Source organism: Echinops telfairi, unplaced genomic scaffold, assembly GCF_000313985.2.
Source record: "Echinops telfairi isolate 266 unplaced genomic scaffold, ASM31398v2 ScPeMD7_7424;HRSCAF=8462, whole genome shotgun sequence".
Taxonomy (NCBI): Eukaryota; Metazoa; Chordata; class Mammalia; order Afrosoricida; family Tenrecidae; genus Echinops; species Echinops telfairi.
Window position 1 is genome coordinate 56,291,884 of NW_022111324.1, and position 16,087 is coordinate 56,307,970.

General features: G+C 46.7%; 1 protein-coding gene across 2 annotated transcripts in view; it reads left to right on the forward strand.

Annotated features, from left to right (window-relative positions):
- Positions 1 to 15,390, forward strand: part of UTP25 (UTP25 small subunit processor component) — a 29,136-nt gene extending 13,746 nt beyond the window's left edge. For both annotated transcript variants that reach the window (XM_004699859.2, XM_045298137.1), the window contains exons 9-12: positions 15 to 197; positions 311 to 423; positions 1,121 to 1,366; positions 13,555 to 15,390. In XM_004699859.2, the coding sequence (XP_004699916.1) occupies positions 15 to 197; positions 311 to 423; positions 1,121 to 1,366; positions 13,555 to 13,798 (786 nt within the window). In that variant the 3' untranslated portion in view covers positions 13,799 to 15,390. The remainder of the gene's footprint in view (positions 1 to 14; positions 198 to 310; positions 424 to 1,120; positions 1,367 to 13,554) is intronic.
- Positions 15,391 to 16,087: the final 697 nt, after the last annotated feature.

Sequence of the window (16,087 nt, forward strand, 5' to 3'; positions counted from 1 at the left end):
GTTTCTGCTCAAAGCACTTGATGAATCACATGAACCTCCTGCCCCTGGACTCACATGGAGTGGACTTCTCCCGAGTTCGGATGTGGAGCCTCAATAACTGGTCCAAGTACTATCGCCAGACATTGCTGTTTGGGGCTCTGCAGGATGCCCAGATCAACTCTGTGTTCAACAAGCACTGTTTGAATTTGCAAGGCCAGGTAGGCTCACCCCTCATTTCCTTTGGGCTTTCCATAAAGCACTGTTTTTTCCTGGGCGATAAAGCCTGTGGTCCTCAGTGGAGTCACCTCATGTTCTCGATGGCTCTTGGCAGGTGGCCGTGAGGCACATCCCGATGACCGGCTCCATCAGCCACGTGCTGGTGCAGCTCCCACATGTCTTCCAAAGGATGGAAGTGGAAAACCTCGCTTCAGTGATTAATGCCAGGTACCTAACCACACACCTCCATAGCCCCATCAGGCGCATGGGCCTAGGAGAGGCATTTGACTTGGACAGACAGAGCTAGAGTAGAAGTCCACATTCGTCTCGTTGTTTGTTATTTACCCAATTGTTGAGAGCGCTGTGCCTGCCCTGCTCTTAGACGGGAAGAAACAGTGACTTGGCCCCAGCCTCATAACCAGCTAGTGCCAGGGTTGGTACTGTAAATCAGGCCTTCTTTCTTGTAGCCTGGGCATTTTAAAATTATATCACCTTGTTTAATGCTACAAAGGGTCTTATGTCAGCAAAGTGTAATCGGCTTTCAAGGGTCAGGCCTATTTCTCTAGATAGCCCCGCACCCCCACCCCCACCCCACCGTTTCCTTATTGTGCTTAGTTAGGGCCACCATACTAGTGGAATGGTGCTTAGTGTATGCTAGAGATTCAGTAATTATTTGTTAGACTGACTGGCGTGTGGTTTTATGCGTCTAGAATAATTCCATGAGATGTAATGGAATGTGTTTTTACGGTGAATACTGGTTTTTAATGTCCTTAGCAGGCCTTATCCTTCAGTTGTCTCTGAGGTAAACCAGATCGTGCCCTGTTTAGTGAGGTAGAGAGAGATTGACTTTTCTTGGGTTACATGGGTTGTGCCAACACTGTTCATTTCTAGACCATTGACTGCCTATTTTCCCCTCCAAAATCAGGTTTAATTTTTTCGTGAACAAGATTCTGCCTCAGTATCGTGATGCAGTCATGTCTCACACACTCATCTATGTCCCCTCCTACTTTGACTTTGTGCGTCTCCGAAATTACTTCACGAAGGAAGAGCTGAACTTCACCCACATCTGCGAGTACACGAAGAAGTCTGCGGTCTCCAGGGCCAGGCACTTCTTCCTGCAAGGAGCGCGGCAGTTTCTGCTGCTCACAGAGCGGTTCCATTTCTACAAGAGGTAAAGGAGCTGGGCGCCAGCCTGCTTTCAGGACGGGCAAATGTGGTGCTCAGTGTGGCCTGCGTCACTCCACGGGGGAGGCTGGAGGGCGGTATGTGGCTCCCCTCCCCCGCTCACACAGCGGGCCGAAGCTTGGCGTGTACTGCAGACTTCTCGGAGGTTAGTAAGTGCTGTGGTAGTTTGGCTTCCTTCCCAGTAGACGTTGCTGAGAAATGATATCCTGTGCGTACAGATGGTATGTACTTGGGGTTCTTTGTTTTGTTTATTTTGTAACCATGGATTTAGTAAGGAAGTTAACAGGTTATGGTTCAGAATCAGATGCTAAAGACACAGTTCTTCAGTCTGCAGTGCACTTCTCAGCTGTGTCTGCAGGCATGCCGCTCTGGCATGACTTGGAGTTTTGGTCCAAATTTCCCCCCACACTTTCCAGGGCCTTCTAATGGGATCCTCTTCTGAGCAGTTGGTAGTGGTAGCAGGGCTCCGTTTAGTTCTTTAGGGTTGTGGAGACTGGTGTCTGTGTGCTCCATTAGTCCAAGTCAGGGGTTCTCAAACTTTTTAAACGGGGCCAGTCCACTGTCCCTCAGACCCGTTGTAGGGCCGGACTATAGTTTAAAACAAACTATGAACAAATTCCTATGCACACTGCACATATCTTATTTTGAAGTCAAAAAACAAACGGGGCAAAAACACCTGGCGGGCCGGATAAATGTCCTCGGCGGCTGCATGTGGCCCGTGGGCCGTAGTGTGAGGACCCCTGGTCCAAGTCATATAAGAGACCAGGCATCTTTGGTATGTTAGAATACTCAACCATTTAAGATTAAGAGGGCAGCACTGACCCAGCGACAAAGTTTCCTTATGCCGTTCGGGGTTTGGCTCTGGACAGGGAGAGACCAGTGGTTGCACCGTGCTGTGAGCTTTTTCTTGGACTGTGTTATGCCGGGAGACTTGGGTGTTCTGTACGTAGAATACATTGCATAGCTCCGGGTGCCGACTTCACATGACAGACAGACATCGCTGACTTGAATCTCTTTAAAGAGGGACAGCTCAACAGATTCTGAAATTGGTGGGGCCTGTCTGATAGTGAGGGCAAGAGTAGCAGAGGTTGTGTGGTCTGGCAGGATGGCTGCTGAGCTCAGTGTGTGTGTTCCCACAGTTGCAGTGTGTCCCGTGAGGTGCACACGTGACTGACTGTTCCTTTAACAAAGGGAACCAGGACTGAGGGGCAGAATGACATTATCAGAAGGCTAGAAATGAAGAATTTAAGAGTTGACTGTTGATGTGTTTCAATGTGTAGGAGGCCTGGTGGCATAGTGCTTATGCATTGGGCTGCAATCCTCATGGTCAGCAGTTCAAAGCCACCAGCAGCTCTGTGGGAGAAAGACTGGGCTCTCTTCTCCTGTAAAAAGGTGCAGTCTTGGAAGTGCACAGGGGTCACTGTGAGTCAGCACTGACTCCATGGCAGGGAGTTTGGTGTGGGTTGGCTCACCACTTTGTGAACCTGACAGAATAAATCCACTTGGCCTTCTTTTTCTTAACTTTAGTTGGCGTTTCAGTAATATTGAACCCTCTGTTACTGATTAGGTTAATTGAAGCTTTTGTGGCCCTTAATCACACCATTTGTTTTTGTTTTTAATTGTAACTTTTTATTGTCAATTAAGTGAAGGATTCCTGAGCAGATCATTAGTTTTCCATTCAACACTTCATACACATTTGATTTCAACTCATCCAGTGCCCACCTTACAATGTGCCACCTTCTCAGTGCTTCCTGTCTTCAATCCTCCTTTTTTCCTAACTACTCTGACCTTTGTCCTTGGGTAAATGCTGCCCCTTTGTTCCTAACTGGTTCATTCTTCTCCCACAGTGGTGAGTTCAGTTCTAGACCTAAAAGGGTGACTGAGTCCCCTTGTATTAGGGGGCCCACGTGTCTTTTTCCAACCAGCAAGCCTGGTCTCCTGTATGACTGAGTTTTGTTCCATCTTGTTCTCCCGCTCTACTCTGAAACCTAATGGGATCCTTTTCAGAGTGGGTGGTAGTGGTAATCAGGCTCCACCTAGTTCTTCAAGTCTCAGGATTGTAGACTGGTGTCCATGTGGGCTGTTAGCCCACTGTGCTAATTAATTCCACGTGCCTTTCCATTCTTATCACTTTTTCCCTCCGGGCAGGGAAAGACTATTGGTTACACCTTGGATGGCTGCTCAAGAGGCTTTAAAACCCAGGTGCTACTCCCCCAAGTAGAATGGAGAGTGTTGTCTGGGTGAGCTATAGAACACCGATCGACATTGGCATCCTCGACACTGTGGAGCTAAACTCCCAGACCAGGGATTAAGTGTGAAGGTGTTGGGTCATGTCTAATTTTGCCTCCTTTGTGCTTTGCCACATTCATGTGTATATTCGCTACAAAGACAAGTAGACATATATAAATATCCTCTTGTCAAATCTGCATATATCTCGGTGTATTCTCCCACCTTCCCTCCCTGACTCGTTCATCCTGCATGTCTGTCCAAGCATCTACTCGTCCATCACCACTATTAGGGGATGGTGCATTAACAGTATTTGCAAGTAACTCAGCAATCGCAAGTGTTTAATTGCTCAGTGTTTCCCCAGTGCCAAATGGAAAAACCTTTGTTTAAGCCCTGACGCTGTAGAAAGCTGTTCTCAACTTCGGCTGTTGTTCAGGGCCGTCCAGTTGGTGCTGACACATAACGACCGTGTACAGCGAACAGAACACTGCCCATCCTGTGCCATCCTCACAGTGGTTGCCATGGTTGAGTCCATTGTTGCAGCCAAGGCGTCATTCCTCCTTTTCCCTGCCCCTCGACTTTACCAAGCATGATCGCCTTCTCCAGTCTGGTCTGTCCTGGCAAAATGTCCAAAGTAGGTGAGACAAAGTCCCCCATCCCTGCCTCTAAGGAGCATTCTGGCCGTACTTCTTCCAAGACAGATTTGCATATTCTTTCCGCAGTCCTTGGTACTTTCAGTATTCTTCAACAGCACCATAGTTCATATGCATCGATTCTTCTCCAGACTTCCTTATTCAAAATACAAGTTTCGCATACGTGTGAGGCAACTGAAAATACCATGACTTGGGTCAGACATACCTCCGTCTTCAAAGCAGCATGCTAGCTTTTCAGCACTTTAAAAAGGTCTTGTGCAGCAGTTTTACCCAATGCAGTGTATCATTTGATCTCTTGAGTGCTCCTTCCTTGAGCATTGATTGAGGACCCAAGGAAGACAAAGTCCTTGACAACTTCAGTCTCTTCTCTGCTTATCGTGATCTAGTAATTGTGAGGACTTGTGTTCCATACTGAAGGCTGCGATCCTTGATTGCAGTCTTAATCTGCAAGTGTCTCAAGGCCCCTCACTATGACACAGTCAGGGTTGTGTCAGCTGCATAATTCAGGGTGCTACTAAGCCTTCCACCAAACCAGATGCCACACTCTTCTTCATATAATCCAGCTTCTCTGATGATTTTCACTGCATACAGATTGATTAAATATGGTGAGAGGAAACAACCCTGACGTACACTTTTCCTGATTTTAAACCATGCAGTAGTTCCTTGTTCTGTTCCCACACTGCCTTTAGGTCCATATACAGATCCACATAAGTGTTCTGGAATTCCAATTTTTCTCAAGACTATCCAAGTTTGTTACGATCCACATAGTGTATCGTAGCATACTTAAATAAATCATAAGCCACAAGTATTCTCTGCTTTCAGCCAAGATCTATCTGACATCAGCAATGATAGCCCTTGTTCCACATCTTCTGAATCCAGCCTGACCCTCTGGCAGCTCCCGGTCAATGTGCTGTAGCTACCATTGTTGGCTGATCTGCAGCAAAAATTTATTTGCATGTGATATTAATGATATTATTCTATAATTTGAGCATTCTGTTGGGTCACCTTTCTTTGGAATGGGTATAAACATTTTTCTCTTCCAGTCAGTTGGCCTAGTAGCTGTGTTCCACATTTCTTGACATCCGCTTGTTGAAACATTCCGGTTGTTACTCCATCAATTCCTGGAGCCCTATTTTTGGCTAACGCTTTCAGTGCAGCTTGAGCTTCTTTCGTACATTGGTTCTTTCTTATGTGCTACTGCTTGAAGTGGCTGTTAACTAGTTCTGTATTTTTTATATCTTTAAATACTTCCTGCATCAGTCAATATTCTGACTTTTATTCCCAGCATAGTAAACCATAAGATTTTCTGATTCAAAATGGCCAATCCCAGTCCATTTCAGTTCACTAACACCTAGAATAACACTCCTTATGTGTTCCATTTCATTTCTGACAACTTGCAACTTTCCTAGATTCATACCAGTACTTCATACATTCAAAGTTCCAATTATTAGATAATGTTTGCCGCTGTTTCATCTCATTTTGATTTGTGCCCTCTCAGTAAATGAAGGTCCGGAAAGCTTTACTCCTAAAGACTTAACCCCATCCCATCATGATGGTCAACTCTTCTTTAAGAAGGAAGCTCTGCGTCAGTCATACTTTGAGTGCTTTCTGGCCTGAGGATCAGAAACTATCTTCGACCATGTTCTCCTTCTATTCTTAAGGTTTCCAGTGGCTAATCCCTCTGAAGTGGACCACCAGTCCTTCTTCGTCCTCTGTTCCTAGTCTGGAAGCTCTGCTGAAACATGCTCCCTTTGGGTGACACTGCTGCTATTTGAATGACCAGTGACCTAGTTTCTAGCATCACAGCGACACACCAGCCACACAGTACGACAAACTGACAGAAGAGTAATGCCTTGTGACATTTAAATTCTTCCTTCACTGTTTCACTAGCTCCCATTCATATACACTAATAAAGTGGGACATATTCTCAAAGAATCCCAAAGAGAGAGCTGGGAAATCTCCAGGCTTTGGAGCATTTAGATGGTCTTTCCTACATGTTCCTCCCAGAACAGCACTTGCTAGACATGTTCTCCCTACCACAATGTGGAGGGCCCGAGAGCTGACCTCCCATGCCTCCTTGGCGTTCTGCTGGCTAGATCTGTGAATGGAGAGCTGAGAGTTGACGGCTTTGTGTTTCCCTGGGCTCCAGTCTTGGCTACCCAGACAAGGCTGTTTGGCCAAAGAGCGTTAATGAGGGCCTGCTGGTTGGCACCATTATGTGCCTTGTTCTAGTAACTTGCTTTTATTCATGTTGAGAAGTGGTCTTTTGGGGGAGTTGCACGCACTAGGTCTTAAGAGCACTTAGCATTCTATCGGCTCGGCAAATGAGAGGAGCCCTTCTGAGTGAAGTGATGGATTGGAAATTTTCCCAGTGTGATTGTCCATAGCAAGTGTGAATTAAACAGGGACGAGGGCTGCTCTCAAATACCTCGGCAACGTTTCAAGGAAAAGGCTTGGCATCAAAGACACCCTTCCTCTTAAGTAGAACTGTCCTCAGTCCTACGAGGCTCGTTTATTTTTACCAACCCGGTTCCCCCTGTAGTCACCGCGGTCAAATGTTTGGGTGTGCTATGTGCTCAGTGCCTAAGATGGCAATGGGCATGTGCTGTGGTGAAGGCGGTGGAAGGAATGTACTTCCGAGGCGTCCGGCTATAGACTGTTTCACTTGAGAGCTCACTGAGGTGGTGATGCGTGCTTTGGTCTGCAGCGCCTTTGTGGTGTGAATTCTCATTCACCCTTGGGGGATATTTTACTCTTGGGCCCAGCAGTAGGCCATGCTGGAAAGGTCAGGGCTCAACTGTGAGCTAGCAAACATGTTCCTTCTGGGATCCGTTGTTTGTGGGAGATGAAAACAGCCGCTTCTGGGTGGGCGCTTGATCATGGTGTTTCTCCAGAAGGTTCTTCTAGGCTCCATTCCTGCATGTCTCATCTTTCCGGGTCCCCATGGCAACAAGTTGGAGACTCAAGACTTTTTTTTTTTAATTTGCCAATTCAACATTTTTCAGGTGTAGTTTAGTGACATCAAGTAATCATGCTGTGCCACCATTGCCCTTAATCACAGCCACCTTTCCCTACGTACAATCACACACCTAGTGACCATTTGTGCTTGACCAAGTCATTGAACTTAAGGATGTGGGGTCCATCCATGTTGTAGCATGTTCTGTATAGCTGAGTAGCAATCCATTGTATACATGAATCCCACGTTTTGTTTATCCATTCTTCCATTAGTAGACCCTGAGATGGTTTCCACCCTGTGCACAGGCCGCAATGAACCCTGGTACTGCACATGGGCTGTGTGCACTGCTGCACTCAAGTGTCTTGGGCGTAGACCTAGGAGTGCAGTTGCTGAGTCAGGTTGGTGTACTGGTTACACATTGGGCTGCTAACCGCTAGGTCAGCAGTTGGAAATCACCAGCTGCTCGTTGGGGAAAAAATGAGGCTTTCTGCTCCTGTAAAGGGTTAGAATCTCAGAAACCCATGGGAGCAGTTCTACCCTGCCCTCTAGGGTCGAGGAGTCAGCATCGACTTGATGGCAGAGTGAGCTTATGGTAGCTCTGCGTCTGGAGCAGGCAGGGATGAAGTTTAGAAAGGCCTCCCTGTGTTGTTAACGCTCTACTGCCCCCTTATGAGATATCTAGTTCTAGGCGATAGGACCTAGCCATTATAGGCCAGACTCAGAAGTCAGCTTTGCATGAGTGCTGTGGTTGTCTCCTTTATCCAATGGCAGAGTAAACAGACATCCTGAATGCCCTTCGTTTTAGGTCCTGTGAGAGCCTGAATTTGTCTGTAGGGTTATAGGCCAGATGGCCTAGTGGGTTACATGTTGGGCTGGTAACTGCAAGGTCAGCAGTTCAAAACCACTATCCACTTCATGGGAGCAAAATTAGGCTTTCCCTGCCTGTAAAGAGTTACAGTCAGGGCAAGATATGACAAAATACCAATTTATAAACTATCAAGGGCTCATAAGGGAGGGGGGAGCGGGACGGGAGGGGAAAAATGAGGACCTAATGTCGGGGGTTTAAGTGGAGAGAAAATGTTTTGAGAATGATGTACAAATGCGCTTTACACAATTGATGTGTGTATGGATTGCGATAACAGTTTTGTAAGCCCCTAATAAAATGTTTTATAAAAAAAAGAGTTACAGCCCCTGAGACCCACAGGCGCAGCTCTACTCTGCCCTGTAGGGTCGTTATGAGTTGTAATCAAATCAGTGGCAGTGCATATGGTTTTGTTTGTTTGTTGTGGTCTATGGGCCATATTACTTACAGGGGTTTCTGATGAGCAGCAGCCTATTTGAGGCATGGGTCCCTGGCAACGGGCCTACGGAGACATCAAGAATCAGCCATATGACCACATCTGGAGTGGCCTCGGCCACTTTTTCTATTCCCAAGGGATTTGTAGTCTCTCGGAGGTAAAAACTGATTATAAGGGATTTTCTTTTCCATTATTTTACTTGAACATAATATTTTAAATATTATTATAGACTATTTGAAAAGTCTAGACTAAAGAAAAGAATCACATATCATACCACTGCCTGGATGTAAATACTGATTTTGGTGTATTTCTCTCTAGTCTTTCTCATGTAAAACAAACAAACAAAAATGTGCGTAGCCACACACACGTTTACAGGCTCGTTCTAAAATACCAGAATTTGGATCACACTGTCCAATGGCGGTATTTCTTCTCTTGGATCTTAAAACATTCTATCTGCTCAGTGAAAAAAAAAAATCAAGCATGTTAATATTTTGGTGTGTATATTTTTATGAGACAGATCTATTTTCAGTTCGATATATCACATCCTTCCCAAAATTTTATACCAAATGGAGATGATAACACAAGACCATACTAATGCACGTCTGTCATCTCATTCTCCTGGAATCTACTAGGTGGTAGTGTTGGCCACTGTATTCACACCCATGTTCTCTACTTTGCCTTCCCTCTCTGCACGTGCACATAGTTTTCCCTTCCTCCCTGAAGCATTCGAACATTTGTTGCAGGCTTATTGTCACTTAACCTCCAACAATTTCAGCATGTCCCTTCTGAAAGCAGCGTTCTTTTACCTAACCACAGTAATGTTACATGACATTGCATCAATAGTAATCGCCCGATGTATGGTTCATAAGGAGCCCCAGTAGCGCGATGATTGTTTGACGGCTCCCTCAAGAGTTGTTGGTTCAAACCTACCCAGTGAGTCCATGGGAGCGACACCTGGTGATCTGCAGGTCCACCCTGTCCTGTGTCACTGTGAGTCTGCGTCAACTCCGTGGCACATTAACAGCTTCACATTCTCCTGGGTCAAGCGGCCCGGTGGTCAACGGGACCGTTCTGACTGTTCTCCTCATGATCACATTCACGTGGGGAGCCTGCATCCGGCAAACATTCCTTTGCTTCCGTCACCTAGCTTAGGGTAGTACTAATGGGACAGTTGGTAGTAATACGTGCACGAACATTCGTGTTTCTCCTTCCATCTAGTGGGTTGAGGCTAGAGGTTGCTGCCTAACAGCCCGCAGCACAGAGGATGGCCCTGATAATAATGATTTGGCCCAAAAGGTGTGGTTACCCTAAGAATCGTCCTTTGCCTTGCTCTGTTTTCATGACTCTGACGGTTTTCGAAGAGTCTGGCCTAGTCTCCTGTACACTGTCCCATCATCTGAATTCATCTCACGGTTTCCTTATCATGTCGTCGGTGGTTGGCAAGCATTGCTGGACGTTGGAATCCCTTTGGAAACCTTTAAAATCATCCAGGTCTTCAGGCTGCACCCCAGGCCAGTTCAACCACAGTGCCTCGGGAGAGGGACCAAGCGTGAATGGCGCTTCCAAAGTGCAAAACTGTTTGGCCACCACTGGTTTAGATTACTTATATTTAGTGGGGTGGGTATGAATTCTAAATAAAGGATATTGTTTGCTTTCCACAGTTTCCCATATAGAGGCTCCTCGGGCTAATGTGTCCAGATCTGGGTGGTGGTGCGGAATGTAACCACCTTCCACTGTACCGGGCCTTTCTGGTAACGAGGAAGTCCCCTGAGGAAGTCCCCTGCGGGTGTGCATCACGTCCTGGTCAGTGCCTGTAGCATGAGCACAGGCTCCTGTTGGTGGCCATACAGATTGAGTCGTGTTTTCTGCTCCTATTTATGACAATGCCAAGAAGGACCTTATACGTCTACTCTGATGGCGTAGTGGCGTACGTTTTTCCTTGGGGTAAATTTTGAGGCAGAAGCTGTTAGAAGGACCCATTTGTTGCCAAGCCCCAAGTTGGCACAGTGGCTTGCGAGCCATGAATATTACTTTAATGTCCTTTTCTTGCTTGTGTGTTTGATTCGTAATCTCGAGGCTGAGGGAAATGGTTTTCTTGCCCAGAATGGGTGCGTACACAGCCTCTGCTTCCAGGACGGGCACTAGTGTGGAGGTTGAGGCAGTGCAGTCTGGTTGAGCTGGGCTTGTGTTTTGTTGTTGCTGCCAGTACCTTCTTTCTGTGCATCGCAGACAGTGGGGCTTCTGGGGGTGCTGAGGTATTCTGGGGCTCTTTCCGAGTTCCTGATCTCCCTCTGTGCCTCAGAAGAGGGTCTCTCCATACGCTTTCTCCCCCAGCACCAGGCTGCGCTGGCTCGTTGCTCCTTGCCACACTGGGGGCTCCCCTTTTAGTTCCGTTTAGGCAGGCTTGCACATGATGGGCTTTGGAGGTGGTGCTACCCCCATGGCAGCCACATTCTGCCTTGTACCTGTGGAGATCTTGTTGGGAAATCATCTTCTGCTTCTTGCCCAGGGGTACCAGATTTCTGCTGCGATCAGGGTGGGGTGCTTAGCTGAGAGGGTTCACTGCCCCTTTCCCTGGGCCAGACTGTTCTTGGTTTTGACGGGGGACAAGGTTGGGCGTGGAGGGTAAGGGATTTACTGTCCTCCCTCGGGGGTAGATGGCTTTTGCTTCTGCACAACCTCCCACAAGCAGTTTACTTCTCCCTAGGAATTAGGTGGTGGAAGCGGGGAAAGACTGGTTTCAACCCTGCCCAGTGCAAAACTATCAGGCCTTTGTTTCATAAACAGGTGGATAGGGAAGTGGCTGGGGTTTCTGTACCACCAAAGAGGCTCTCTCAGGCCTCTGTCTTCCATCTTCTCCACTGCCTCCAGTGGAGACCTGTGGACCAGAGCTTGTGAGTGAATGCAAATTACAGACTGCCCATGGCTCTCAAAGGTTCTCAGCTGTGTCACACAAGCTCAGCGCTGCCATATAAGCAGTTATTAATGTGTAGCTTATTATTAATTCAGTAGCTGCCCACATCCTTACAGGTCCTGCAAAAGGTGCCGTAGTCTATGTGCCCAGTCTTTCTGCAGAGGATCTTACTGCCTTCTGGGGATTCAGTCTGCTGTAGGCTGAAGCTGGTTCTTGCTCACAAAATCGGGCTGCATGTGTCTTCCTAGTGCTGTGTTCAATAGCACCCCAGTAAACCAACCCAACTCAACGGCCATCGAGTTGATGCCGGCCAACTCATAATGACCCTAGTGGACAGAGTGGAACTGCTCCTGTGGACTTCCAAGGCTATAACTGCTTAGTGGGTTAGAAAGCCACCTCATTCTTCCATGGAACTGCAAGTGGACTGATTCTAACTCGGTGGTTAATAGCCCAAGACACAATCCACTGTGCCTCCAGGGCGCCTCACACTACCAGCACCACATCCATAGAGGGAAATTGGCCGTGGTTGGAGTATTTACACCACAGATCTTGGCAAGTACTTTCAATCAGTACCGCCCATTCTCCACTGAAAATAAGGTATTAAATACACCAGCCCCCTACTGAGTTCACCTCACTGGCTTGTCTCCAGACATCAGCTCTTTGAGCTCAAGAAAAAAAAATTCCTGGCTTTTGTTATTGTTGTTGTTGCCAGCATGGGAATGTTGGGATCTCTTTAATTTTCTGCATCCTAAGCAGAAGTGGAACTCCTAATGTGTTTTTCTCTGTCTGTTTTGAGACATAGTGAAGTAGAACCGTTTATTCAAGTTAATTAGCCATTAGAATTCCTTCTTTCCGAGAGATGATGTTAAAAGGTGAGGCAAGTAGTGAATTGTAGTCTCTAGAGAGACTGGGATGAGCCACAGGAGATAAAAGCAATAGGGCAGCGTGTCCTCTGTGACTAAGCTGAACCCCCCAGGGGAGTCTGACATTGGCGGTGTAGGAGAGAACCTAACGAGAAGAAGCGGAACCATGGGGGGTGTCAGATCTTTCGTGGTGTGTCAGCGGGGACACTTGACCTCAACCCCAACCATATGGTGAGTCTCTAGGGTCTGCGCCCCCTTCTCACCACTGTGCCGCTCTGTGCAGCAGGGAAGAGGTGGAAATGCAGAAGCTGTTGAAACTAATTGCTTTCCCATAATGCCTAATGGGTCCTCAGGCAGGATTTTGTCAGTGGAGAAACTCGTGGAAAAAAAGCTTTCCACAACCATTTCTCAAGCAGACATCTGCTGTGGAGTTACCGAGTCTACAGAGGGACACCAGAAGACAAATGGGGTGCGTTCACACTGTAGGCAGCAGGTTTTCTGTACTGGGCCTCGGCTCATCCCCACTGCAGAGCAGTCACGTCACTCAGTGGGTATGAAGGATAAGGAGCCCTGGTGGCTCAGTGGTTAAGCACTCAGCTGCCAACTGGCAAAGGTCTGCAGTCAGAACTCACCGGGAGAGAGTGGGCCTCTGCCTTTGCCTCCGAAACCCTCTGGGCCAGTTCGACAGCCCCGTCGGGTCTGTGTGAGTCAGAATTGATTTGATGGCAATGGGTTTGGATGGTTTTATGATAAAGGTAATAGTAAATTGTAACTGGCTGCTGCTTAAGTTATCTGTGACAGATTTTGAATCATTTCCTGTTCTCCACCCCGCCTCCGCCTACCCAGAGTCAGCTGTTAGCTTACCTTAGGCCACGCCTTCGGAAAGCAAAGCAGCCAGCACTGAACTCTCCCCGCTAGAATGGTGTTTGACGCTGTCTAACGGATTTTTCATGCATAGTGACCGTCCCCAGGTGAGAGTAGCGGTGCCCTCACACAGTTTTCTCAGCTGTGATTCTCAAGGAAACAAATTGTCAGGTCTGTCTCCTTATGGAGCCATTTGGTAGGCTTGAACCGCCAGCCTTTCGATTAGTAGCTAAGCACTGAACTCGATAACAGGGTTCCTTGGGCTTACCTTTTATTTGTGCTAGCATTTCTTCCATTCACATGAACAGCCCGAGTACACTCAGCCTCTGTAGAAATCGTAGGTAGCTTTCCACAACCATTTCTCAAGCAGACATCTTCTCCCTCTCTCCCATCCCAACAGGTATACAATAAAAGGCATTAGGAACCTGATTTTCTATGAACTGCCGACGTATCCCCACTTCTACAGTGAGGTCTGTAACATGCTGAAGGCCGCCAGCAGAGGAGAGGAAGCCACGTGGACCTGTACTGTTCTCTACTCCAAGTACGATGCCCAGAGGCTCGCAGCTGTGGTTGGCGTGGAGCGGGCAGCGCAGATGCTACAGTCCAAGAAGAATGTCCACCTCTTTATTACTGGAGAAAAATGAAGCAGGACATGGCATCTGTTAAGATGCTCATCTATAATGCTCAATTGTGTGCCATTTGGACCCTCACCCAATCCTGATGAGTCATACAGGAGAGGGATTGATGTAAGAAAAGGTCGTCAGACAGCATCAGGGTTACCTGATAGATTACTTCTCCTCAGGCCTTGTGTTCCTGAGGAGTTAAACGTAAACCGATTTTGGTACGTCACGGCTGTCGGAGTTCAGAAAGGACTAGAAGGACTCTGAAGTTAGCAGGAGAAACCTCTATGTGTGATTCATTCCGTGCGCCATAAATTATTTTATCATGATTTGACCTCTCTGACACGTCTTTAAAATACAGCACATACGTCATTGCTTTTAAGAACTGGCTTTGAAAAGTTGGAATACAACTACCTTAATAGTGGCTTAATTTGGGATCAAATTTGCAAAATTGTTTTCCCCCAGTCAAGCTTTTTTTTAACTGACAAAATTCTAGTATCATGTAACCTTTGAAATTACTCACTTTTTTTTTAATCTACTCACTAATTAGCAGTAATATTAATTATAGCATTATTAAGTATTTTGGTTTGGTTTAAAATGCATGCTTATAATCATGTTGGTTATAGGCTAAAATAATTTTGTTCAAAATTATTACATCCATCTTAAACAATGTTTTCATCTCAGCCGTGTTTTGTTTTTTTTCTTCAGTCATGTAACAGTTCAAAGTGAAGAAGAGATTGTTTTAAATGTAGCTCTTTCAAACACATTTTTATTTGGAAACATTTGCAGACGTACTAAAAAGTTACAAGTACAGAAGAAAGACCTGTATTCTTTATGAACAACTGGAGGGCAAATTGCCAGCCTGATGGGCTTATCACCTTCAGGTGCTTTAGTGAATATTTTCTATAAACAAGAACGTTCTCCCGTGTCACCCCAATGCAACCATCAAAATCAGGACTTTCCCATTGATACCTTTTTGCCACCGTAATCCTTGGAGGCTATCCCAGTTCTGCCAAATGCCCCCAGATAACAGAAGGAAGCAGGTCACGATGTCTCTTAGTAGCCTCTACTGCAGACTGGTCACCCCAGTTTTCACCAGCTTTGATGGCCTTTGAAAATCACAGGTCGGTTATTTTGCCGGCTGTTGTTTCCCCTGGTGGTTAGATTCAGGTTATGCCATGCTGGGCAGGAAACTCACCAAAGCGATGCAGTGTCCATGGTGCATCCCTCCAGCTGCCATGACTGTAGCCACCCATGGCTGATAGATACTGCTGGCTCGAGTACCTGCTTACAACGGTATTGCACTTCTTTTGATTATATCTGTACGAAGCACACCAGTTTCCCTTTTGATTGAATGGGTTAAGACCCATGACTACCATTATCTCATCAGATGCCTAAATGATCTTAAATATGGCCGCTGGGAGCATCTTCAAGCTGGCTCCTGTATCTTTTTTCTTTTCTTTTAATGGTGCAAATGTATATGACAGACATGCCACTCCACAGTTTCTACAGCTACAATTCAGTGGCCTTGATGCTATTCTTCAAGTTGTGCAACCGTTCTTGCTCTCCTTTTGTGAATGATCCCATTGCTGTGAACATAAACTCAGTGTCCTGTGTCCTGGGAGCATTTCTGTGCCTTTTCTTTCTTCCTTACAGAAGGCACTTCAGGTTCCTCTTTACTTTCCAGACCCCAGCCTTTCGGTGGGAAATTATGGTTAAAGCCAGGATTTGTGTGGTGGGCGTGCTCTTCCCTGTGGCACTCCTGGCCCGAGTCCTCCGAGCTGGAGAAGAAGCGCACGTGTATGTGTGCACACCAAACACAAGAGAGCTTTTTACAAGTTCCCGCAAAGATGGGACTGAAAGAATTCCCTCACCAACCTTTTGAAGTTCCTTCATATACTTCCAACAGTGGACCCATTCACATTTAAATTTATTTTCATATCTGTATATTGACGACTTCCAACTCCAGTCCCGCGTTGTTTCTCTCCCTTCCCATGCTGGCACCCCCTTCTCGGGAGAAACCTGGCTCCTTTCATCAAAGACAACCCTGAGCTGTACAGATTACCTTCTACTGCTCAGCTCTGCCACTGAATCAAGGCTGACTCAGCCACCCCTGCCGGCTTCCGACGCTATACCTGTTTACGGGAATAGAAGGCCCAATCTTTCTTCCGTGGAGCTGCTGCTGGTGGTTTCAAACCGCTGGCCATGCGGATCGTGCCCCAACCCGTAACCACTACCCCACCAAGGCACCGATCACCTATCCAAAGAATAAGTCACTGATGGGATAGTCTTCCTGCTTAATGTTTTTTTAAT